This window comes from Dendrobates tinctorius, unplaced genomic scaffold, assembly GCF_039654945.1.
Source record: "Dendrobates tinctorius isolate UK_male_01 unplaced genomic scaffold, ASM3965494v1 ptg000241l, whole genome shotgun sequence".
NCBI lineage: Eukaryota > Metazoa > Chordata > Amphibia > Anura > Dendrobatidae > Dendrobates > Dendrobates tinctorius.
The window spans coordinates 6,073,029-6,100,421 of record NW_027361908.1 but is presented as its reverse complement, the minus strand read 5'-3'; the positions used below and the strand labels follow the sequence as shown (position 1 = coordinate 6,100,421).

Sequence of the window (27,393 nt, the reverse complement as noted above, 5' to 3'; positions counted from 1 at the left end):
TTTGGCACAATTTCACACAAATAACATAATAAAACAAGAAAATCCTTCAAAATACTTGCTAAAATGTACATAAAAATCCTACCAGTAAAATGATATAAAGACCTTCATAAAAATTGCAGCGGAAACATTGCCAAAGTATCCAGGCTGTCAGTGCAAAAACAAAAAAATTTTTTTAAAAACATTATCTCACGACTTTCAGGGTAGTAGAACCCATGTGTTTACTGGTTTCATTGTTTTCTCTTGTGACTTATGTTGAGCGCCACCGTCCTGCTGGTATCAGTGCCTTTGGAACATAGCTTCTATGAACTATTTTTTCACAAAACTATCCTGTTAAATATGTGATACTATGGTTTGTTAAAAAATTATTATAAAAAATTGCAATGAACAATTTTCTTTATTTTTGTTTTGTAGGAGGGAATCAAGGAGCGATGCCACTATTAAATAAAATGGATTATTTCTAAAATTAACTGCTTTTAAAAAACTTTTATTTTTATTTTCATTATTTATTATCAATAAAGAATTATCTAAAAATTACTATTATATAATCGTATTATTAAAAATGGCCTGAAAAAAGTATCTATCATCTTCCGTATAGTTATGGTCACTATTTTATATATTAATTGTGGTGGTGTCACCCATGAAACGTGTGTCTTTTGGTCTAGCACACCTGGGTTCTAGTCCCCAGGAAAGTCACAGGTCTCCATGCAGGCATAAATGACATAGTACAAAAGACAATCAGGAAAAATTATAAATTGTTGTGAGCTTATGCATATTAAATTAGGGAATAGTGAAATTCTAGATAGGATACCAACTTTGATATATATTTAAACAAAATAAATGTGTCAATAGGTGTATGTGAGACATTAAGTGTTTAGATATACCCGTGCGATCAAAAAAGTAGTCAGACGAAAAAATAAATAGAATGAAAAAAGATAGAATGAAAAAATAAAGTGAGGTTTGCTTAACGAAATTTTTCAGTCCCGCTCTTGGAGAAAGAAAAAAAGGGGAAAGAGAGGAAGAGGAAATAAAGAAAAAAGCAAAGATCACTTTCCGGGATTGAAACAGATAACGGTAACTAATAACAATGTCATTAATTTATCAGACTATTCATTGACAGAAGAAGAAAAGGAGCTTCTGAATAAGGGCTTACTTTTCTGCCCCACGAACCAACCAGACGATTTTAAACTTTTTATAGATAGGAGGTTGACTCTCAAAAGATATTTCTTATTAAAGCCAGATGACACGGAAGATAACAAAAGTGAAGCACCATCTGATCCTACTCTGAAAACAAAATCCAATTTCTATCCCTTGGAAAGTAGGGGCCATATACTAGAGACGTTCCAAGACTTACTATTAAAAGATCTTAAAAAGGACACCTTAATGAAGAAAGCCGGCAACTTAAGGGGGGATAAGAATAATCTCACGAAGAAAGAGAGAGAAGCCCTGAAAAATTTGGGTAAGAATAGTGAAATAGTAATTCGGGCAGCCGATAAGGGGGGCGGCATAGTGATACAAAACACCAATGATTATAAAAAAGAAGCATTAAGATTATTGTCGGACACTAAATACTATGAGAAAGTAAAAAATAACCCGTACCCCACATTAACAAAAATACACAATCAAAAAATAAACGTGGCATTCCAACAGGGGATAATCAATAAGGACTTAAAGAAGTTTCTAATAAAAAGGCAACCCCCATTCCATTCCTATACCACTTGCCCAAGATTCATAAAAGCTTGGACAATCCCCCTGGGCGACCAATAATCTCAGGAATTGATTCCCTGACAAGTAACCTTGCCACCTATATTGATAGAAATTTACAGAAATACATGGTGAAATTAGAAAGCTATATTAAGGATTCTACGGATATGATCAGGATTTTGGGAGGAATCACATGGAAAAAATCATATAGATTTGTCACCATGGATGTTACATCATTGTACACGAATATAGGTCATGAAATAGGATTACTCTGTATTGAATACTATCTAAAAAGAGACATACAATTGGATATAAGGAACATCAACTTCATTCTGGATGGCCTAAAATTCATATTAAACAATAACTTTTTCACCTTTGATGGTGACATGTACCATCAAAAGTATGGTACAGCTATGGGTTCGAAAACAGCTTGCTCGTACGCTAATCTTTTTATGGGTCTTTTTGAAGACATACATATATATGGAAACAAATACAAGAATGGCTTGGTTTTATATAAAAGGTTTATTGATGACTTATTCCTGATCTGGGACACGGAATTTGGTGACATGGAGGAGTTTTTCAGTGACATAATTAATAACCACTGGGGGATAAATTTTGAACGAACAATACATGAAGAAAGCATCAATTTCCTGGACCTAACAATTTTCTCTGATGGCACAAGGATACATACAAAAACATACTTTAAGCCTACGGACAGGAATTCATATATTGACTTCAGGAGTGGACATTACACAAAATGGTTGCGTAATATACCGGCCAATCAATTTAGAAGGATTAAGAAGAATTGCACTTCCAAGGATGACTACGCTTCTCAATCTGAAATACTCAGAAAAAGATTCCTAGAGAAAGGATACCCAAAAAAATTGATATCCAGCACACAAAAGCACAGTGGAGAAATCCCGCAAGAAACCCTCCTTATACAGAAAGACAGAAAAGGGACAGAGAAGAACAAAGCATTTAATTTTATAACGACTTATAATAATTGTCACAAGTCAATCAAAAAATGCCTTCATACACACTGGCACTTACTTCTAAGTGATCCAATATTAAAATCCATTGTACCTGATAGACCAGGAATTACTTTCCGCAGGGCGCCAAACATTAAAGGGATAATAGCTCCTAGTAGGCTCAAACAGAAGACAACCACAAATTATGCCAAAGTACTGCAGAAAAAGACATCAAAATGTAAAAAAAATAGATGCCTTTGTTGTCGGAGCATCCAACAGACAAGCAGCTTTAAATCCGCATCAACGAATGAATCCTTTACCATTAAACATGACATGAATTGCTCTACAGAGTTTGTAATTTACCTGCTTGAGTGTCCATGTGGCATGCAGTATGTTGGCAGAACTATCAGACCACTTCATGAGCGGCTAAACAAACATCGTTCAAATATAAAGAGTGGGTATAGAGCACATGGAGTGTCATTCCATTATGACACGTATCATAACAGAGATGCAACAGCAATCAAGATAACCCCGATCGATCATATAGCAGTGAATATACCCAACAGATTCGAGCTGCTCAAAAAACGTGAAAAATATTGGATGTTTAAACTGGACACATTAAAACCGAGAGGGCTAAACATAATTTCAGAACTAATATAAATTATAATCCCCCAACCCCTCTCTTGGTCACATCCTGAGTGGGTAAGAAAGGCGCACCATAGTAGGAGGAATTCCTGCATCCTTATGTCACACACTTAAGCAAACCTCACTTTATTTTTCATTCTATCTTTTTTCATTTTATTTATTTTTTCGTCTGACTACTTTTTTGATCGCACGGGTATATCTAAACACTTAATGTCTCACATACACCTAATGACACATTTATTTTGTTTAAATATACACTCACTGGCCACTTTATTAGGTACACCTGTCCAACTGTGTGTTAAGACTTAATTTCTAATCAGCCAATCACATGGCGGCAACTCAGTGCATTTAGGCATGTAGACATGGTCAAGACAATCTCCTGCAGTTCAAACCGAGCATCAGTATGGGGAAGAAAGGTGATTTGAGTGCCTTTGAACGTGGCATGATTGTTGGTGCCAGAAGGGCTGGTCTGAGTATTTCAGAAACTGCTGATCTACTGGGATTTTCACGCACAACCATCTCTAGGGTTTACAGAGAATGGTCCGAAAAAGAAAAAAAATCCAGTGAGCGGCAGTTCTGTGGCCGGAAATGCCTTGTTGATGCCAGAGGTCAGAGGAGAATGGGCAGACTGGTTCGAGCTGATAGAAAGGCAACAGTGACTCAAATTGCCACCCGTTACAACCAAGGTAGGCAGAAGAGCATCTCTGAACGCACAGTGCGTCGAACTTTGAGGCAGATGGGCTACAGCAGCAGAAGACCACACTGGGTACCACTCCTCTCAGCTAAGAACAGGAAACTGAGGCTACAATTTGCACAAGCTCATCGAAATTGGACAGTAGAAGATTGGAAAAACGTAGCCTGGTCTGATGAGTCTCGATTTCTGCTGCGACATTCGGATGGTAGGGTCAGAATTTGGCGTAAACAACATGAAAGCATGGATCCATCCTGCCTTGTATCAACGGTTCAGGCTGGTGGTGGTGGTGTCATGGTGTGGGGAATTTTTTCTTGGCACCCTTTGGGCCCCTTGGTACCAATTGAGCATCGTTGCAACGCCACAGCCTACCTGAGTATTGTTGCTGACCATGTCCATCCCTTTATGACCACAATGTACCCAACATCTGATGGCTACTTTCAGCAGGATAATGCGCCATGTCATAAAGCTCGAATCATCTCAGATTGGTTTCTTGAACATGACAATGAGTTCACTGTACTCAAATGGCCTCCTCAGTCACCAGATCTCAATCCAATAGAGCATCTTTGGGATGTGGTGGAACGGGAGATTCGCATCAGGGATGTGCAGCCGACAAATCTGCGCCAACTGTGTGATGCCATCATGTCAATATGGTCCAAAATCTCTGAGGAATGCTTCCAGCACCTTGTTGAATCTCTGCCACGAAGAATTGAGGCAGTTCTGAAGGCAAAAGGGGGTCCAACCCCTTACTAGCATGGTGTACCTAATAAAGTGGCCAGTGAGTGTATATCAAAGTTGGTATCCTATCTAGAATTTCACAATTCCCTAATTTAATATGCATAAGCTCACAACAATTTATAATTTTTCCTGATTGTCTTTTGTACTATGTCATTTATGCCTGCATGGAGACCTGTGACTTTCCTGGGGACTAGAACCCAGGTGTGCTAGACCAAAAGACACACGTTTCATGGGTGACACCACCACAATTAATATATAAAATAGTGACCATAACTATACGGAAGATGATAGATACTTTTTTCAGGCCATTTTTAATAATACGATTATATAATAGTAATTTTTAGATAATTCTTTATTGATAATAAATAATAAAAATAAAAATGAAAATAAAAATAAAAGTTTTTTAAAAGCAGTTAATTTTAGAAATAATCCATTTTATTTAATAGTGGCATCGCTCCTTGATTCCCTCCTACAAAACAAAAATAAAGAAAATTGTTCATTGCAATTTTTTATAATAATTTTTTAACAAACCATAGTATCACATATTCAACAGGATAGTTTTGTGAAAAAATAGTTCATAGAAGCTATGTTCCAAAGGCACTGATACCAGCAGGACGGTGGCGCTCAACATAAGTCACAAGAGAAAACAATGAAACCAGTAAACACATGGGTTCTACTACCCTGAAAGTCGGGAGATAAAGTTTTTAAAAAAAATTTTTTGTTTTTGCATTGACAGTCTGGATACTTTGGCAATGTTTCCGCTGCAATTTTTATGGTCTTTATATCATTTTACTGGTAGGATTTTTATGTACATTTTAGCAAGTATTTTGAAGGATTTTCTTGTTTTATTATGTTATTTGTGTGAAATTGTGCCAAAAATGCTGGCCCCTCCCCCAGTGATGACCATTATGACATCATATGTAAACAGAACACACCCATAATTGCTAATGGAAGGGGCTATAAATTCCCTGCTCCTATGGCTGGTGTAATATCCCTGAGGAAGGTGCCAGGAAGGGCGCCGAAACGCGTAGGAAGGAATAAAGAAGTACTTTGTTACAACATCTTGCATCCCAGGTGATTTTGTGGATTCAGCAGCGCGGACTGTGGCACATCTTGCTTCCCATATTCTCTGATAGTCCTGAACAGATCATTTACATAAAAGAAAAATGTGGACATTTCTGGAATAAAACAATGGATCGCAAATCCGATATCAAGGTATCAGATTATTCAGCTTCCTATGACCTACATGCTCATGTAGACGGCTTAGGAGGGTTGATCCTATGACAGATTCCCATCAACTTTCTTTGCGACTTTTTTTGTGACTTTTTTTTGCATAAAAAAGTTACAAAATTTGTCCAAAATAAAAATTCAGACGTACCCAAAGTCACTCCAGGGAGGACTGAAGCACTTTATTAAACAAAAAACTAAGACAATGGCGAACATAAAAAAAAACAACAAAAAAAAAACAGGCAAACATATATAAAATAGACTTTAGAAAAGGTGCAACTTAAAAAAATAATAAGGAGCAAAGGAAAAACAGATGAGAAACACCAAAAAAAAAAGGAGCAAATGCAATAACGAAGCAAGATGTAAGCTTTTACACTGGGAAAATGGAATAATATAGCAGGGGCAAAAGAAAAAGTAATATAAGATTCAGGAGAACAGCAGCATTTACATTAGATAAAGAAAATTATGTAAGTGTTGCAAGTGACAAATCTAGAGATGAGCGACTTTTCCTTTTTTCAGGTTGAGTCAGGTTTCATGAAACCCAACTTTCTTAAAAGTCGGGTCGGACGAAATCGGCCGACTATAGGGAAAAGTCGGGGTCCGACTGAACCACGAAACCCAATGCAAGTCAATGGGGAAGCAAAGTCGGCAGGGAGTGGAGAACAGTAAACACACCTACAGTGCCCATTTCAATGCCAACAACATCAATTCTTATTACTTAAACTTGGCAACCTTAATTTACTTTATAATAATAGTTATGCATTGAAAACTGGGGGTTATTTGGCTCAAGTTGTGGGGGGTAGGGCTAGCGGCAGGTTTTCGTGTGCCCTGGGCCAAAGAGTGTCAGTGCGCCCTTTTAACACATACCACAATTCATAATGCTCCGATACGGCACAGAAATATAGGTATAGTACAATGAAAATTACTTCACTGCTTACATGACATGACTGCTATCTATTTTAAATTCTACAATAGCTCAAAAAAAGGACAGTATATTACTCCATACAGTATTATGGCCACCACCTAGTGCGCCATACAGCATAATGAGCCCCATATATTTCTCCATACAGAATAATTGGTCCCATATAATGTTCCATACAGTAAATGATGAGCTCCACATAATGCTACAGTATATGTTGGTCCCCATGGATGATGCTCCACTGTCTTATGGGCCCAAATAATGCTCCAGCGAGTCCATATATAATGGGCCCCATTTCTAAGGCTCCAGTGTATAATGGGCCCCATAAATGCTGCTCCAGTGTCTGATGTCCCCCATTTGGAATGCTCCAGTATATGTTGGTACCCATGGACGATGCTCCAGTGTGTTATGGGCCCAAATTATGCTCCATATATAATGGGCCCCATTTCTAATTATCCAGTGTATAATGGGCCCGGTAAATGCTGCTCCAGTGTCTGATGTCCCCCATTTGGAATGCTCCAGTATATGTTGGTCCCCATGGACGATGCTCCAGTGTGTTATGGGCCCAAATTATGCTCCATATACAATGGGCCCCATTTCTAATGCCCCAGTGTATTATGGGCCCCATAAATGCTGCTCCAGTGTCTGATGTCCACCATTTCGAATGCTCCAGTATATGATGGGCCAAATGGATGATGCTCCAGTGTATGATGGGCCCCATATATCATTCTCCAGTGTATATTGCTCTCTAAAAAAGGCTCCCAACATTTCAAAAAATTAAATACCTCTCCTCGCTGGGCACTGCTCTACTCTGGACTCCTCAGCATTGCCATTTTAAAGCTCTCTGCACTTGTACTGTTTTGATAGAGGGCATACAGACGTGATGTCATCACGGTCTATAACCTGAAAGTTACTGTCAGGAAAGGCGGAAGACGTCAAGGCGGTGACGCAGGGAGAGGTAAGTATTGCAAGTGCTGTGGCTCTGAGCAAGCAAGGGGGGCCCACTCGTGTGACAGCACTGGCACAGGGCCCCTCATAGTACGACGGTATGTCTGACGGTGAGTGGGCCCTCCCACCGGCAGAGACACTTTTGCGTACTATGAGGGGTCCTGTGCCACTGCCGTCACCCACGAGTAGGACCCCCTCACCTGCTCAGGGAATCGGCACTTTCATCTGCACTTTCCTCTGTGTCACCGTGTAAGGTGGTATAGTATGCGGGAAGGGGCACCTGAGTTTCATCAGTGTCACATTCTGGCTCTGTAGAGTGCGAGGGGAATGTAGTGCTGTGGGTCAATGTACCAGCAGAATCATCTAGCAGTGGCTGTGCATCAGTGCACTCCATCTCCGATTCATGTTGGACTGGGGAATTCAGAATTTCACTTGATAACACAGGCATGGCCTGTGAAAAGAGCTCCAATCTACCAGCAGGATTGGTGTTGGGCATGCCCTGGTTACAACGCCATAACCCAGTCATTAACTGGAAAACGGGGGAGATTGTTAAAGTGGGGGTTTAATGATTCGATGTTATGGGATAAGTCTGCACTATTGGCTGAACCTGTTAAATCTGTATCTGTGTTATCTGTCGAGCTGGAAGGTATTCCGGAGTACCTGAAAGAATTCGAAGATGTGTTCTCTGAAAGCGAGGCTGAGACGTTGCCGCCACATAGACCCTTTGACTGCGCTATCGAGTTAGTCCCGGGGGCTAAATTGCCTAAAGCCCGTCTGTTTAATTTATCTGAGAGTCTTCGCAAAGGACACATACGTCCCTCAGTCTCATCTGTGGCGGCAGGGTTTTTTTTTGTTAAGAAAAAAGATGGTGGTTTACGTCCCTGCCTTGATTTTCGTGAGCTGAACAAGATTACTGTATGAAATACGTACCCCCTTCCGTTGATTCCCGATTTGTGTAACCAACTTTCAGGGGCAAAATGGTTCTCCAAACTGGATCTTCGGGGGGCGTATAATTTGATAAGGGTCCGGGAGGGGGATGAATGGAAAACCGCGTTCCTCACGACCGAGGGACTGTTTGAAAATTTAGTCATGCCGTTTGGTCTTACCAACGCCCCTGCCATATTTCAGAATTTCATCAACGTGGTATTCTCAGATCTCATTGGTCGTTTTGTCGTTATCTACTTAGATGATATTTTGATATACTCCCCCGACAAGTATTCTCATTTGGAACATGTACGAACTGTGCTCCAAAGGCTGAGAGAAAATCATTTGTATGCCAAATTGGAGAAATGTGTATTCTGTGTACAAGAGTTGTCCTTTTTGGGGTTAATTGTATCCGGTGCCCCAACCATATTTCAGAATTTCATCAATGTGGTATTCTCGGATCTCATTGGCCGTTTTGTTGTCATTTATTTAAACGATATTCTGATATACTCACACGACAGTCAATCTCATCTGAATCATGTACAAACCGTTCTCCAAAGACTGAGGGAAAATCATCTGTATGCCAAATTGGAGAAATGTGTGTTTTTTGTTCAAGAATTGTCTTTTTTGGGATTAATTGTGTCCTGTGAGGGTTTTCGCAAGGACCCCAAGAAGGTGCAGGCCATTGCGGATTGGTTGCAACCCCGAGACCTTAAGGGTCTTCTGTGCTTCTGGGGGTTCGCCAATTATTACCGCAAATTTATTTGGGGGTTTTCACAGGTGGTCAAACCACTCACAGATCTTACATGTAAAGGTGCGGATGTGAGAAACTGGTCCTCGCTCGCAAAAGAGGCCTTTGCGACCCTGAAAAGAAGCTTTATGTCTGCTCCTGTGTTAGTACAGCCAGATCCGTCCAAACCATTCGTCGTGGAAGTGGACGCCTCTGAGGTGGGGGTGGGGGCAGTGTTGTCCCAAGGGCCTGCCACTCTAACCAACCTCAGGCCATGTGCTTTCTTTTCCAAGAAGTTCTCTGCTGCGGAAAGAAATTACGACGTAGGCAATAGAGAGCTTCTTGCGGTCAAATTGGCGTTTGAAGAATGGAGGCACTTTTTGGAGGGGGCCAGTCACCCGGTTACAGTGATCACGGATCACAAAAATTTGTCATACATTGAGTCTGCTAAAAGACTAACGCCCAGACAGGCCCGTTGGTCACTTTTTTTTTCCCGTTTTCAGTTTACGATTACATTTCGTCCAGGGTCTAAGAATGTCAAGGCTGACGCCTTATCGCTCAGTTTTCAGCCGGTGTCGCCCCCTGAGCCACCGTCCTCCATTCTTCACCCTGGGGTTGTGATAGCAGAGGTCTCATCTGAATTGGAACGGGAGATTCAGGGGGCCCAGTCGCGGGCCCCGGCGGCCAAGCCGGAGGGGAAGTTGTTTGTCTCAGAGCAACTTCGCCTGAAACTCTTGCAGGAGTTCCATGAATCCAAGCTGAGTGCTCACCCTGGTATTTCAGCCACGTCTGGTGGTGGCTAGGATCTTTTGGTGGCCTACCCTTGGTTCGGACATAAAAAAATTCATTGCTGATTGTGGGGTCTGCGCTCGTTCTAAAAGCTCTCATAGCCGGCCGGCAGGGGAGCTGATGTCCTTGGCAGTGCCTGAAAGACCATGGACTCACTTATCCATGGATTTTGTTACCAATCTCCCTCCATCTAAGGGTAATACAGTGGTATGGGTAGTGGTGGACAGGCTCATTTTGTACCCCTGGCCGCACTACCGTCAGCTGAGACGTTGTCCAGGTTGTTCGTGCAGCATGTGATCCGGTTGCATCGGGTACCCCTGAATGTGGTGTCTGATCGTGGTCTGCAGTTTGTGGCTAAGTTTTGGCGTGCTTTCTGCAAAAAATTAGGGATGTCTCTGTCCTTTTCGTCTGCATACCATCCTGAGAGCAATGATCAGACGGAGCGCACTAACCAGTCCCTGGAACAGATCCTCAGGTGTCTAACCTCTGCTAGACAGAATGACTGGTGCGATGCTCTGCCGTTGGCTGAATTTGCATTCAATAGTCGGGTGAGTTAATCCACGGGTATGACTCCTTTTTTGATCAATTATGGGTTCAGTCCTCATTTTGGTCAGTTTTCTCGTCTGGACTCGGGGTGTCCCGGGGCTGAGGGCTCTGTTCAGCGATTACAGAATACGTGGGCAGAAGTTCAGCGGAGTATATCTAGGTCTCAGGGCAGGTAAAAGTTTTTCGCGGACAGGAGACGAACACCAGGACCCACGTTTCAGGTTGGAGACAAGGTTTGGCTCTCCACTCGAAACATTAAGTTGAAGATTCCTTCAGCCAAGTTGGGGCCCAAATTCATTGGACCATACAAGATTGTGGAAAAAATCAATCCAGTGGCGTATAGGCTGTGCCTTCCACCCTCTTTCAAGATCCCTAACGTCTTCCACAAATCTCTACTGAAACCTTTTGAAGCAGTCCGGGGAGACTCCGAGTCTGCTGCTTCTCCTGTTTTGGTCGAGGGGCAGGTGGAGTACGAGGTTGGTCATATCATAGATTCCAGGTTGGTACGGCGGTCGGTACAGTACCTGGTTCATTGGAAGGGGTATGGACCGGAAGACAGGTCCTGGGTACCGGCCCGGTTGATGCATGCTGATCGCCTGGTGTGGGCTTTCCATGCTAAGTACCCGGGCAAGCCTGGGGGTCCAGAGGCCTCCCGTTGAGAGGGGGGTACTGTCATGATCTCAGTGCGGGCTTGACTCGCACACGTGGGGTTAATGTCTGGAACCAGTGCTGATGACTGGCATTTCTGGGGTTAAAGGTTGTGATCCCGGTGCAGGCTTACCTGCACACCTGGGGCTATGATTGTGGCCTCTCCCTGCTTCTGGGAGTGGCTTCTTATAGCCTCAGGACGCTCCCATCCCTGTCAGTTATACTCTTGCCCTTGGCATAGTGTGGTGACCCCTGAGTGTGTTTTTGCTGTGTTCTGGTTGCTGGATAATCTGTGTATGACTCGGTCTGTTCTCTGGATATTGCTTTGGATTCTCCTTGGTACCTTCTATGTCTGTTTGGTTTTGACTGCTGCTTGGCCCTGACTATCCGCTCTGTCTCATCCTTGGTACGTTACGGCTATCTCTGTGTATGAACCCCGTTTTGCCTGACTCAGAATAATTCTGTATAGTGTCTTTCCATCTCACTAAGCAGGATGCTAAGCCCCGCCCCCTTGCAGTCACATGACCGTAGGTCCTGTGTCTGCTTGCTAAACTTCAGCATCCACAGGTCCTGTGCATCGGTACTTTCTGGCTGTACCTGACCCCGGTACCCCAACAGTGCGGGTGAGTCCCTGCTCAGCGGAGGCTGCACGCTGGCACTGACAGGATCCTGACACTCAGGACACGCGCACTGGCTCAGTGAGCAAGTACAGTGCGGTGTTCCTGACAGCTCGATTGTTCAATTTGTCTGGACCTGAGCACCAAGCCATGAAGGAGTACATAACTGAGAGTCTCCGCAAAGGGCATATCAGGCCTTCTGTGTCACCTGTGGCAGCAGGATTCTTCTTTGTGAAGAAGAAAGATGGTGGTTTGTAGCCGTGCCTCGACTTTCGGGAACTGAACAAGATAACGATTAGGAACACCTACCCACTTCCCCTCATCCCAGACTTATGTAACCAGTTAGCTGGGGCCCAATGGTTCTCCAAGTTAGATCTGCGGGGGGCCTACAATCTGGTAAGGGTTCGGGAAGGGGACGAGTGGAAAACTGCGTTCCTCACATCAGAAGGACTCTTTGAAAACCTGGTAATGCCGTTTGGGTTAACTAATGCACCCGCTATTTTCCAGAATTTCATCAATGTTGTGTTTTCTGACCTGATAGGCCGTTTTGTTATTATTTATTTGGATGACATTTTGGAGTATTTCCCGGACAGCCAACCTCACTTGCAACATCTACAGACAGTTCTACAGAGACTCAGGGAGAACCAATTGTTCACTAAATTGGAAAAATGTTCGTTTTTTGTACAGGAACTGTCTTTTTTGGGGTTGATTGTGTCCTGTGAGGGGTTTCGTATAGATCCTAAGAAGGTGCTGGCGATCGCTGACTGGGTTCAGCCTCGAGATCTCAAGGGGCTCCAGCGCTTCTTAGGATTTGCGAACTATTATTGAAGATTCATTAAAGGTTAAACCACTCACGGATCTTACCCAGAAGGGCGCTGATGTAAAAAATTGGTCTGTACTCGCTAAAGAGTCCTTCTCAGCGATTAAGAAATGTTTCATGTCTGCCCCGGTGTTGGTACAACCAGACCCGTCCAAACCATACATTGTGGAGGTCGATGCTTCTGAAGTGGGGGTGGGGGCTGTGCTGTCCCAGGGTCCGGCCACCCTTACCAATCTCAAACCCTGTGCCTTCTTCTCCAAGAAGTTCTCCTCAGCTGAGAAAAACTATGATGTAGGCAATAGAGAACTTCTTGCAGTCCAGCTGGCATTTGAGGAATGGAGGCACTTTTTGGAAGGGGCGGCTCACCCTATCACAGTTGTCACGGATCACAAAAATTTGGCATACCTTGAATCTGCTAAGAGGCTTACTCCTAGACAAACCCGTTGGTCACTTTTTCTTTCACGATTTCAGTTCTCCATTACTTTTCGACCGGGGTCCAAAAATGTTAAAGCAGATGCCCTGTCCAGAAGTATTGACCCAGTATCTCCCCCTGAGCCGCCGTCCTCCATTCTTCCCCCAGGGGTGGTAGTGGCGGGGGTCCCAACTGAGTTGGAACAAGAAATTCTAAGGGCTCAGGCCCTAGCTCCGGCAACCAGGCCAGGGGATAAACTGTTTGTTCCAGATTCATTGCGGCCTAGACTTTTGCAGGAGTTTCATGAGTCTAGGCTGAGTGCTTATCCAGGTATCACGGCCACTAGAGAAGCAGTAGCCAGGGGTTTTTGGTGGCCTTCATTAAGGTCCGATGTCAAGGAATTTGTTTCTGCTTGTGGCGTGTTCCCGTTCCAAAAGCTCCCATGACCGGCCGGCTGGGGAACTCATACCTTTACCGGTTCCTGATAGGCCATGGACTCATCTTTCCATGGGTTTTATTACCGGCCTTCCACCTTCCAGGGACAATACCATGATCTCCGTGGTGGTGGATAGGTTTTCTAAACTTTACCCTCAGCAGAAACATTATCAAGGTTGTTTGTGCAGCATGTGGTTCGATTGCATGGGGTACCCCTGAATGTTGTGTCTGACAGAGGTGTGCAGTTTGTGGCCAAATTTTGGAGGGCGTTCTGTATGAAATTGGGCATCTCACTCTCCTTCTCGTCGGCTTATCACCCGGAGAGTAATGGTCAGACAGAACGCACCAATCAATCCCTGGAACAAATCAGGTCAGGTCAGGTCAGGTGTCTGACCTCCACCAGACAGGAGGATTGGTGTGATGCGTTACCGTTGGCAGAATTCGCTTTTAACAACTGGGTAAGTCAGTCCACCAACATGTCCCCATTCCTGATTAACTATGGGTTTAATCCACATATTGGGGAGTTTTCACGGGTGGATTCCGGTTGTCCAGGGGTAGAGGGGTCCGTTCAACTGTTAAAAAACCTCTGGGATGAAGTCCAGCGTAATATCTCTCGGGCCCAGGGGAGGTACAAATATTTTGCTGACAAAAAGAGAGCCTCGGGAGACATGTTTCAGGTGGGAGAGACGGTTTGGCTTTCCATACGTAACATCAACTTAAAGGTACCATCAGCTAAATTGTGACCAAAGTTCAATGGTCCATACGAGATTATGGAGATAGTCAACCCAGTGGCATATAGGTTGCGTCTCCCCGCCTCCTTAAAAATATCCAATGTGTTCCATAATTCTCTGTTGAAATCCGTAGGGTCTGTCAAAGAGGACTCCGAGACTGTTGTTCCCCAGTGCTGGTGGAGGGTCAATTGGAGTATGAGGTCGGACATATTGTGGACTCTCAGCAGGTGCGCCGCTCTTTGCAGTACCTGGTCCACTGGAAGGGATATGGACCAGAGGAGCACTCATGGGTCCCTGCTCACTCTGTACATGCAGATCGCCTCATTCGGGCTTTCCATGCCAAGTACCCGGGGAAGACTGGGGGTCCAGAGGCCCCCCGTTGAGAGGGGGGTACTGTCATGATCCCAGTGCAGGTTTTTGAGCTGCACGTCAGGGGTTAATGTCTGGAGCTCAGTGCAGATTTTGACCTGCACACCTGGGCTTAATGATTGTGGCCTCTTTCTGGTTCTGGGAGAGCTTCTTAAACCCCTGGGAAGCTCCAATCCCTGCCAGTTATACAAAATCTTTTGAAACCCATGAATGGTTCATTTCAATGAAGGTTAGATCATCAACATTTTGGGTCGACAGACGGGTCCTCTTTTCTGTCAGGATTGATCCAGCAACACTGATGACTCTTTCAGATAGCACACTACCAGCAGGGCAAGCGAGCTCCTGTAAGGCATATTGTGCCAATTCAGGCCATGTGTCCAGTTTTGAGGCCCAATAATCAAAGTGGAATGACCTGTGAGGGAGAACCTCAATATGGGAGAAGTAGTTTGTAACCATACTTGACAACTGCTGTCTCCTGTCACTTGCAATCGATTCTGTATTAGCTGTCGTGTGCACGGGACTTGAGAAATCAGACCACAACATGGTCAGGAAACCTCTGTCTCCAACGCCATTTCGGCTGTGTGCACCACCAACACCTCTTCCATTTTGCCCACTACGGCTCGTGGGAGAACCAGCTCCGCTGCTGTGTGCTGGGAATGCCTTAAACAACCTGTTTACCAGAGTTGCTTGTTTGTTAGCCAATATTAGCTCTAGGTTCTCCTGTGGCATGATGTTGTGTAATTTGCCTTTATAGCATGGATCGAGGATGCTGGCCAACCAGTAGTCGTCATCCCTCATCATTTTGGCAATGCGGGGGTCCCTTTTTAGGATCCCCAAGGCATAGTCACACGTGTGGGCCAATGTTCCAGGTGTCAATGCTGCACTGCCAGTGGTGGATGGAGGAGCACTTTCTGGCAAATCCACATCCCTCTAGTCACGCACAAACCCTGTACCTGACCTTGGCACACCCACATGTTCTCTTGCCCCCTGAGAAGTATCCTCCTCCCCAAAATAATCATCCCCCTCATCCTCCTCATCTTCCTCTTCTTCCTCCACCTCGTCCACGCCAGTTCCCTGACCAGACAATGGCTGTCATCAAGGCTTCCCTCCTCCTCCTCCTGTTGCTCCTCAGCTGCAGACGCCTGATCCTTAATGTGCGTCAAAGTTTGCATGAGCAGACGCATAAGTGGTATGCTCATGCTTATGATGGAGTTGTCTGCGCTTACCAGCCGTGTGCATTCCTCAAAACACTGAAGAACTTTACAGAGGTCTTTCAGCTTTGACCACTGCACACCCGACAATTCCATGTCTGCCCTCAAACTGCCTGCCCGTGTATCCTCCAACAAATGCATTACAGCCTGCCTCTGTTTGCACAGCCTCTCAACCATGTGCATGGTGGAGTTCCATCTTGTAGCAACATCTATGATTAGGCGGTGCTTGGGGAGGTTGAGTGATCACTGCAGCTTCTGCATACAACTGGAGTGGATGTTTGAGCGATGGATGTGCGAGCACAGTCTTCGCACCTTACGGAGCAGGGCTGTTAACTCTGGATAATTATTTAGGAAGCACTGCACCACCAGGTTCAAGGTGTGAGCCAGGCAAGGTATGTGTGTGAGTTTTGAAAGGGCTATGGCTGCCACAAAATTCCACCCATTATCACTGACTACCTTGCCTGGCTCAAGATGTAGACTGCCCAGCCATGACTCAGTTTGTCGATGCAAGTAGTCAGCCAGTACCTCCGCGGTGTGTCTACTGTTGCCCAAAGACATCATTTTTAAAACAGCCTGTTGCCGCTTAGCACTAGCTGTTCGATAGTGGGACACCTCGTGTGCAACACTTACAGATGTGGATGGAGTGCTCGTGCGACTGCACTCTGTTGACGAGCTTTCACTTCTGGAGGAGGAGGGTCGAAAGCTTACAGCCAACTGTTTCCTATACCGTGGGCTAGGCAGCACTGTTCCACTGCCGCTGTCCCCTGTGGAGCCTGCATCCACCACATTAACCCAGTGTGCAGTGATGGACACATAACGGCCCTGGCCATGCCTATTAGTCCATGCATCTGTTGTTAGGTGTACCTTTCCACTCACTGTTTTAGTGCATGGACAATGCAGTCTTTCACTTGCCGGTGGAGGGCAGGGATGGCTTTTCGAGAAAAGAAGTGCCGACTGGGTAGGTCATAGCGTGGGACAGCGTAGGCCATGAGCGCTCCGAAAGCTTCGCTTTCTACTAAACGGAAGGGCATTATCTCTAATGAGATCAGTTTGGCAATGTAGGCGTTCAAAGCCAGTGTACGTGGATGAGAGGATGAGTACTTTCTTGTCCTACTCAGAGTGTCTGGTAGTGTGAGCTGGACTTGAGAGCTGCATATGGGGGAACTAGCATTGGACATGGACTGAGAAGGGGCTGGTGATGGCGAGGGTGTTGATGGCCTATATTCAGTGTTTCCTCGCGAAAATATTGTGATTGCCTGACTGCTTTGGCCTACGATACCTCAACATTTCTTGATGGTGATGTGCTTAGCGGTGGCCTTACAGTGGGGGAAGCGATGGAGCGTTGCCGGCTAACTTCAGTCAGAGCAGGTGCACATGTGCTACCTGAGGTTTTGTAGTCCGTCCACGCTTGCAAGTGCATGTTGGTTAAATGTCTAAGCATGCAACTGGTATTCAAATTTCTTAGATTTTTCCTTCTGCTAAAGGTCCTTCGGCATTTCTTACAGTTCAAAAAAGTGCCACACTGCACTCTTCCTACTATGGTACAAATTTTCAGGGCTTGCACGCTGTGCTAATTTGACCATCTGGCCAAGCTGTCCTGCAACTCTTTTAGTTTTCTTGCCAAGTTTTTTGACAGCTACGGGCCTGCCGGATAACCGCTGCTGCGATGACGATGCCTGCTACGGATCCTTCTCCTGTTCTGACCTATTGTCACCAGCACACTCTCCCCCCAATGGATGCCAATCCGGGTCAACAACTGGGTCATCCATGACCTCATCTTCAATGTCATCTGCACCTTCCTCTGTACCTTCGGGGGGTGACAAAGGGGGGGGTTTGATTTACTATTTTTTTTATTTTGATCACGATGATAGGGTCTATCACAGTGATCAAAATGAACCAACAGGAAAAATCTACTATTATAGCCATGTACCGACTGGCAGATCTCAGTGAGCGCACTGCTCCCGACATTTTCTTCCAGGAAGATGACTCAGAGGCCCGAGGGATGGAGCAGGAGGACATGGGGATGGCGGAGGTCCCGTGGGGGGGGACTTGGGGGGAACCCATTTCTCTTTACTCTGATGTGCAAAATCATATCAGAGGAAAATGAAATGAATTGAAAATCTGACTTTTTTTGTGTTTGCAGTTATTTGGTGAATAACGGTGATCACGTGACAGGGGATGGTAAAAACCGACTCAAATCATGTTCTCCGGGGTCTGAGTTACCCCCGGTAGCCGACACAACAGAGATTTTCCGATGCTGGGGCGCTATACCCTTATAACCTAACCCCAACCCTAACCTCAACCCTAAGCCCAACACAACTCTAACCACAACACTAACGCAAACCTCAACCCTATCCCCAAACCACAACCCTTACCCTAACTGCAAAGAATGGAAAGAATTACAATTTTTTTATTTTACTAACTAGATGTGTGTCCGATGCTATCGCATCGGGAGGGCAGTAACATCACGACCACAATATTGTACAGTTTCACTTGTCTTTCGCTAGGGGGGCATGTCAGGGAGTCACAAAAACACTGAATTTTAGGAAGGCAAAGTTTGACCAGCTTAGAAATGCCCTTAATCTGGTTGACTGGGACAATGTCCTCAGAAATAAGAATACAGAAAATAAATGGGAAATGTTTAAGAACATCCTTAATAGGCACTGTAAGCGGTTTATACCTTGTGGGAATAAAAGGAAAAGAAATAGGAAAAACCCAATGTGGCTAAACAAAAAAGTAAGAGGGGCAATTAACAGTAAAAAGAAAGCATTTAAACTACTAAAGAAGGATGGCACCATTGAAGCTCTAAAAAACTATAAGGAGAAAAATTCTTTATCTAAAATAATAATTAAAGATGCCAAAAAGGAAACAGAGAAGCACATTGCTAAGGAGAGTAAAACTAATCCCAAGCTGTTCTTCAACTATATCAATAGTAAAAGAATCAAAAGTGAAAGTGTAGGCCCATTAAAAAATTGTGAGGAAAGTATGGTTGTAGATGAGGAAAAAGCTAATATATTAAACACCTTCTCCATGATATTCACGGTGGAAAATGAAATGCTAGGTGAAATGCCGAGAGACAAAGAAAACCCTATTTTAAGGGTCACCAATCTAACCCAAGAAGAGGTGCAAATCCGGCTAAATAAGATTAAAATAGATAAATCTCCGGGTCCGGATGGCATACACCCACAAGTACTAAGAGAACTAAGTAATGTAATAGACAAACCATTATTTCTTATATTTAGAAACTCTATAGCGACGGGGTCTGTTCCACAGGACTGGCGCATAGCAAATGTGGCACCAATATTCAAAAAAGGCTCTACAAGTCAACCTGGAAATTATAGGCCAGTAAGTCTAACCTCTATTGTTGGTAAAATATTTGAAGGGTTTCTGAGGGATGTTAGTCTGGATTATCTCAATGAGAATAACTGTTTAACGCCATATCAGCATGGGTTTATGAGGAATCGCTCCTGTCAAACCAATCTAATCAGTTTTTATGAAGAGGTAAGCTATAGACTGGAGCAAGGTGAGTCATTGGATGTGGTATATCTTGATTTTTCCAAAGCGTTTGGTACCGTGCCACACAAGAGGTTGGTACACAAAATGAGAATGCTGGGTCTGGGGGAAAATGTGGGTAAATAGGTAAGTAACTGGCTTACTGATAGAAAGCAGAGGGTGGTTATAAATGGTATATTCTCTAACTGGGTCGCTGTGACCAGTGAGGTACCGCAGGGGTCGGTGTTGGGACCTATTCTCTTCAACATATTTATTAACGATCTGGTAGAAGGTTTGCACAGTAAAATATCGATATTTGCAGATGATACAAAACTATGTAAAGCAGTCAATACAAGAGAAGATAGTATTCTGCTACAGATGGATCTGGATAAGTTGGGAACTTGGGCCGAAAGGTGGCAGATGCAGTTTAACAATGATAAATGTAAGGTTATACACATGGGAAGAAGGAATTAATATCACCATTACACACTGAACGGTAAACCACTGGGTAAATCTGACATGGAGAAGGACTTGGGGATCCTAGTTAATGATAAAATTACCTGGAGCAGCCAGTGCCAGGCAGCGGCTGCCAAGGCAAACTGGATCATGGGGTGCATTAAAAGGGGTCTGGATACACATGATGAGAGCATTACACTGCCTCTGTACAAATCTCTGGTTAGACCGCACATGGAGTACTGTGTACAGTTTTGGGCACCGGTGCTCAGGAAGGATATAATGGAACTAGAGCGGGTACAAAGCAGGGCAACAAAATTAATAAAGGGGATGGGGGAACTACAATACCCAGAGAGATTAGCAAAATTAGGATTATTTAGTCTAGAAAAAAGAAGACTGAGGGGCGATCTAATAACCATGTATAAGTATATAAGGGGACAATACAAATATCTCTCCGAGGATCTGTTTATACCAAGAAAGGTGACGGTCACAAGGGGGCATTCTCTGCGTCTGGAGGAGAAAAGGTTTTTCCACCAACATAGAAAAGGATTCATTACAGTTAGGGCAGTGAGAATCTGGAATTCCCTGCCTGAGGAGGTGGTGATGGCGAATTCAGTTGAAGGGTTCAAGAGAGGCCTGGATGTCTTCCTGGAGCGTAACAATTTTGTATCTTACAGTTATTGTTAGGTTCTTTAGAAGGACGTAGATCTGGGGATTTATTCTGACAGAATTTTATAGGCTGAACTGGATGGACTATTGTCTTTTTTCGGCCTTACTAACTATGTTACTATGTTACGATGGCGGCAGCTTTGTGGAGCTGGGGGTGGCGGCCCACCCACTTCCGTGCAGTCACAACTGGCAGGAAAGATGGTGTTTTGCGGCCCGTGCTGGAGATGGTGTGCGGCGCCACCAGAGGGTGGCTGCACCCAATATCCAGCCGGCTGTGACTGCACAGAGGTGGGTGGGCAGGCAGCGGCGGGATCCGGCGCATGTAGTCAGGCGGTGGGTCCTGGCGGGGGTCCGGCGGTGGCATCCCTCTCATTACTCCCCCCTCATTACACCCTCTCATTACACCCCCTTATTACACCCTCTCATTATACCCTCTTCATTACACCCCTCTCATTATATCCCCTTATTACACCCCTTTTACAGCCTCGTGATCGCAGCGGCGGCCTGGATCTGAGCGGCAGCTGGGATCCCAGCAGCGGTTGGATCACAGCGGTGGCCTGGATCCAAGCGGCAGCTGGGATCGCAGCGGCGGTTGGGATCGCAGCGGTGGCCTGGATCCGAGCGGCAGCTGGGATCGCAGCGGTGGCTTGGATCTGTGCGGCATCACTTGGGTATTCCAAAATGGTGGTCGGTGTACTAATGGTGCGGCGCAGTAGATTGTGGGATTCAGGGACATCCAGACAGAAGTGGATGACAGACAATTTAAGGCAATGATATATACAGATTTTATCTAACTAAGGGGGTGACAAAGGGGGTTTGATTTACTATTTTTTAACTTTGATCACGGTGATAGGGTCTATCACCGTGAACAAAATTAACCAATAGGAAAAATCTCCTATTGTTGCTGGGTACCGGCGAGCGCACTGTGCATGCGCTCATCATTTTCTTCCAGGAAGAAATTGGGGAAGATGTGATGATTTGATCTCCTCTTTTTACATTTTATTGTACTGTTGCCAAAAACATAATTCTGGTGTTTTTATTTTTTTTTCTCATTAAGCTGTTTACCGATTGGATTAATTTACTTTATATTTTCATAGATCAGACTTTTAAGAATGCAGCAATGCGAAATATGTACCACAAGAGAACAAAGAATCAGTATACCATGCCAATAAAATAGATATATAGCTTTATTCAAAAGTAATCAATATTACAAGATAACATGAAAAAACTCAATTTCAAGGCTATTAGAAAAAATGTTATTGGAGAAACCAACGCCAGAAGCCTGACCTACTAGATATGCAAATCAGTGCGCAAAAAGTTTCAGACACTACCACCATCCATATTAGCATTACAATGGTTAGCCATATAAAAGGCTGCTGATATGTAAACTAATGGCGGTTGCTGTGATCAGAAAAAATATTCCCTGACGAAGGGATGAAACGCGCGTTGGGGCGCTAGAGGAGGACTGCATTAGCAGACCACATCTATATGTAAGTGCCTCATAAATATTTTTTCTGATCACAGCAACCGCCTTTAGTTTACATATCAACAGCCTTTTATATGGCTAACCATTGTAATGCTAATACGGATGGTGGTAGTGTCTGTGAAACTTTTTGTGCACTGATTTGCATATCTAGTAGGTCAGGCTTCTGGCATTGGTTTCTCCAACAACATTTTTTGTAGTAGCCTTGAAATTGTGTTTTTTCATATTATCTTGTAATATTGATTAATTTTGAATAAAGCTATATATCTATTTTATTGGCATGGTATACTGATTCCTTGTTCTCTTGTGGTTCATTATCTATGTGAGTTGTGCCATTTTATTCTATGGGTTTTTGTGCTATATAATGCCAAATATGTGTATTTTTTTAATTGTTTTAATGTTACTATCAGTGTAGTTCCTGCTATAGAGGGTGGGAGCCCCCAAGGTTGTGGGGGCCCTGGGCAATTGCCCAGTTCCTTTCCCCACTCCTAACACTGACCCTGACTAGAGCCACCAATCTGTTATGTTTCATAGGAAAAATAGTTCTGCATGCAACGCTATTCGACTAAAATTCACAAGAACTTAAGTGCAAGCTATAAGTCAATGTGGTCCACTGATGGTGTTGCAATACATCGGATCCTGCTCTGCGTTGTGGGGAACCCATGATACAGATCTGTCAGATTTGATAAGCGAGACCAGCATCTCATATAAAAGATGCTTCAATTACAGATAAAAGCAAACCATTTTTGAAGACTGCTTTAAAAAAAGTCATGCAGAGAATGATTGTCTTGTTTCTAAATGCATTTTACAGGTTTGCAAATTAGAACAAATCAATCTACTGCAGAGCAGTTCATAAATGTAATAAAACCTGGATAATAGCCAAAAGACAGAAACATTCAATAGGTAATTCTATATCAGTTTGTTTCCTCCCTCTTGCCCTTTGTAAAGGTTCACATAATTACTATTCTAGTCTTGGTGACACAGAGAGAATAACATAAGCTCATTGATCGTCGTCTACAGAGAAGCCCATTTTATAATCAATATGATGGCAGCATTTGTATAGACAATTATGCATTTTTTATGCAGAGCTAACAATGGTCTTCGAAAAGGACTCCTTATAAAATCTACAAGAAACACAAAACAGGGGTCAGGTATTCGGAAAGCATGCTTGCTATAGATGCACCACACTTACCTATTCTCATCTGTACTTTTGCCAGTAAAGCAATTTGTGGTAAGTATATGTTCTTGAGAGATGGTTCAGCTGATGACCCCACAGGTTGTAATACAGTATGTTCAATGGTTTCCCCAAGACATGCCAGCTGAAACAAACGTGAAAGGCGATCTATTAATGTTAACTCATTAACAAGCAGAGAAATCGACCATTGCACTTAACCCCTTAGTGACAACTTTCAAACTTTTAATTTTTGTACCCTTAAATCAGTGAGTGGTGTCACACAAAATATTTAATAAATAACATTTCCCACATATCTAATTTACATCAGCACAATTTTGGAAACATATTTTTTTTTTTGTTAGGAAGTTATAAGGATTAAAAAGTTAAGCAGAGATTTCTCATTTTTCCAACAAAATTTACGAAACCATTTTTTAGGGACCACCTCACATTTGAAGTGAGTTTGGGGGGTCAATAGAAAATATCCAAAAGTGACACCATTCTAAAAACTGCACCCCTCAAGGTGCACAAAACCACATTCAAGTTTATTAACCCTTGAGGTGCTTCACGAGAACTAAAGCAATATGGAAGGAAAAATGAACATTTTACTTTTTTTCACAAAAAAAATTGCTTTGGGACCAAACTTTTCTATTTTCACAAGAGTATCAGGAGAAAATGGACCACAAAATTTGTTGTGCAATTTCTCCTGAGTATGCGGATACCCCGTATGTGGGGGAAAGCCACTGTTTGGGTGCACGGCAGAGCTCGGAAGGGAGGGAGCACCGTTTGACTGTTTGAACGCAAAATTGGCTGGAATCAATAGCGTGCGCCATGTCACGTTTGGAGACTCACTGATATTCCTAAACAGTGGAAACCCCCCAATTCTAACTCCAACTATAACACAGCCCTAATCCCATCCCTAACCACAACACACCCCTAACCCTAATCCCACCCCTAACCATAACCCTAACCACAACCCTAACCCCAACCCTAGCCCCAACCCTAACCCTAGCCCAACCCTAAAGCTAGCTATAACCCCAACTATAACCCCAACACTAATAGCCCCAACCCTAATGGAAAATGGAAATAAATACATTTTTTTATTTTAATATGTTTACCTAACTAAGGGAGTGATAAAGGGAGGGGTTGATTTACTATTTTTTTTATTTTGATCACTGTGATAGGGTCTATCACAGTGATCAAAATGAACCAATAGGAAAAATTTCCTATTGTTGCTGGGAGCCCGCCATTTTCTTCCCAGAAGAAGAAGACGACGTCCAGGGGACATCACCGGGGCATACAGGAGGGTCCAGAGACACCAGAGATGGATCACATCAGAGAAGGGAGAAATTAAATGGGATATCAGAGTTTTTTTTGTGGCCACCACTATTCCATGGATAACGGTAATCGCAAAACTGGGGTTGGTAAAATCCGACCTGAATCATGCACTCCAGATCTCAGCTAAGGTAGCTGAGACCCTGGAGAATTTCCGACGCTGGGGGGCGCTATACACTTATTTCTCAGCGCCGTTAAAAAGCGGCGCTGAGGAATATGTACCCTTAACTGCCGCCATTAAAATTGGCAGTCGTTAAGGGGTTAAATTACCATAGAGTCCGAGTCTCCCTGTTGAGTCGCAGGAGTGTAATGCAAGTGTAATGTGAGTACAAACCGATTTTTCACGCCTAGCATCCGATTTACATCAGAATGCAGTGCCGTTGCTATCTGATTGTAATGTGTTTTTACATACAACAATTCTCTGTCATTTACACATTGTTTTCAAAGGAAATATTCGTCAAAACACACATATACATGTCAGTGCTGAATTGCCAGCTTTTCTTCTATGTAATATAAACACAAATATATATATGTGTGTGTGTCACTGACATCTATATATCTATGTATTCTATGTGTATTTATCTATTCTATGCCAACCCTGTCAGTGTGATTTTACTGTATGCGGCACATGAATTGCTGGCTTTTCAAAGGACACTGGTGCGTAAAATTCAGACAGTGCTGTGCAATTTTTTTTTTCTTGCACCCAAAGGCTTGCATTGGAGAGTCTCGGCCGAGTCTCGGTGCCAATCGCAGCACGCTGTGATTTTACACGCACGCTGAATACGCCCGAAAAAATAAACGGTGATGTGAGCTGCCCCATACATTAACACTGGGCCGAGTGCTATGTGATGTTTTCTCGCATAGCACTCGGCCGTATTCTACGCTAGAGTGCCTCTGGCCTATTAGCGAAATCTGCTTCTTTCCCCTCCTCAGCTGATCTTTCACTCTCAATTCCTTCGTAAAATCTGACTTTAGTACAGAAAGACTCTCACATTACTGAGATAGCAGATAATAGCAGGTGCTTTTAAAAGTGACATTCTGCTGAAACTTCTCCATAGAACTGTATGAACACCAACTGTCGCCTCCTATATTAATATTGGAAAATATGTCTTTTTTAGTTTACTCAGGAATTGAGAGTGAAAGAAGCAGGCTTCTCTGATGAGGAAAAATCCACAACATTTTGTGAATGAGAAAGACATTTTTTTTTACTTAGTGCAATATTTAAGAACTGGTATTTTACTGAATTTGGCGCAAAAAACATCAGTGAACACCACAAGTTAAAAAAAATAAAATGGACTTAAATAGCAAATGATGAATCGGACCCTTTGTGTTTCAATTCCTCATCCCTTTCAAAAATTTGGTTGGCTGCCAGTGAATGAGAACACTCATATTTACATTCACTAGGGAAAGTCAGAACATCATCAGTCCTTCTCGTCCCACAAAAAAATGTTCAGAATTCTCTGATCATAGGAATACATTGAGTGTCTTGAAAATCTCTTTAAAATGCCTGAGTCAGATGAGTGACTAGCGAGATCTTTTTTTTCTTTTATAGGTACGTACTATGATATCGAAGTGATTTTGAGTAGTAGCTACTTTTTCCCTCCATAAAGTAATATTAAGTTCACAAGGTAAATGGAATCTGTCAGTAGGATACACTGCGCTTAGCCGTCTATATGGGCATGTATATTATAGGAAGTGGAATAAAAGGGTACTTTGATATCTGAGATCTATTGTCTTAGTCCTGAGAAATCCCTGTTTTTCTTAAAGGGAATCTGTCAGCAGGTTTTTGCTATTTAATCTGAGAGCAGCATAGTATAGGGGCAGAGAGCCTGATCCCTAGGATATGTCACTTGCTCAGCCTCTTACTGTAGTTTCAATAAAATCAGTGTTTTATCAGTAGGAGATTATCACTGCCAGACTACGTGTCCTGTGTGAGCCAGACCAGCTAATCTGATCTATATATCTCACACTGGTAACATCCCCTTTTGATTTAAAATAATCTCATCATGCAGATTCTCCGAGAGATCTCTGTCTGGCCCATAGATCTTAACAGCTCATTGACATATTTTGAAAAATGTGGCTTTCTCTGGAATAAGACATCGGATCAAAAAGTATAATAGCTGCCTATCACCTACATGACTATATATATGGCTTAGGAGGTTTGATCCTACTGACAGATTCCCTTTAAGGGGTTTTCCGACAAAAGACTTTTATAATCTATCATGCAGAGTAAGGCTGGTTTCACATTAGCGCTTTTTAAGCGCACGCACGGCCGGGGGTAGCTCCGCCCCCGAGCCGGCTCTCTGCCCGGCGTGCCCGCCCCTTGCTTGTAGCGCCGCCTCCTAGCGGACAGCGGCGCCTGCGATCGGCGCACCCTATCTTTAGCATAGGGTGCGCAGATCGTGCGCAGGCCGTGCACTAGTGGCGCTTTGACCTGCGCTGCGCACTTTTGACGGTGCGCCGTGCGCGCCAAAATCCGAAAAGTTCGATTTTGGCGCGCACGACGCACCGTCAAAAGTGCGCAGCGCAGGTCAAAGCGCAACTAGCGCACGGCCTGCGCACGATCTGCGCACCCTATGCTAAAGATAGGGTGCGCCGAACGCAGGCGCCGCTGTCCGCTAGGAGGCGGCGCTACAAGCAAGGGGCGGGCACGCCGGGCAGAGAGCCGGCTCGGGGGCGGAGCTACCCCCGGCCGTGCGTGCGCTTAAAAAGCGCTAATGT

General features: G+C 43.8%; 1 protein-coding gene across 5 annotated transcripts in view; it reads right to left on the bottom strand.

Moving 5' to 3' along the window:
• The window catches only part of CFAP54 (cilia and flagella associated protein 54), a 703,284-nt gene that overhangs the window by 113,770 nt on the left and 562,121 nt on the right, over positions 1-27,393 (bottom strand). For all 5 annotated transcript variants that reach the window (XM_073556932.1, XM_073556934.1, XM_073556933.1 and 2 more), the window contains exon 57: positions 23,359-23,485. In XM_073556932.1, the coding sequence (XP_073413033.1) occupies positions 23,359-23,485 (127 nt within the window). The remainder of the gene's footprint in view (positions 1-23,358; positions 23,486-27,393) is intronic.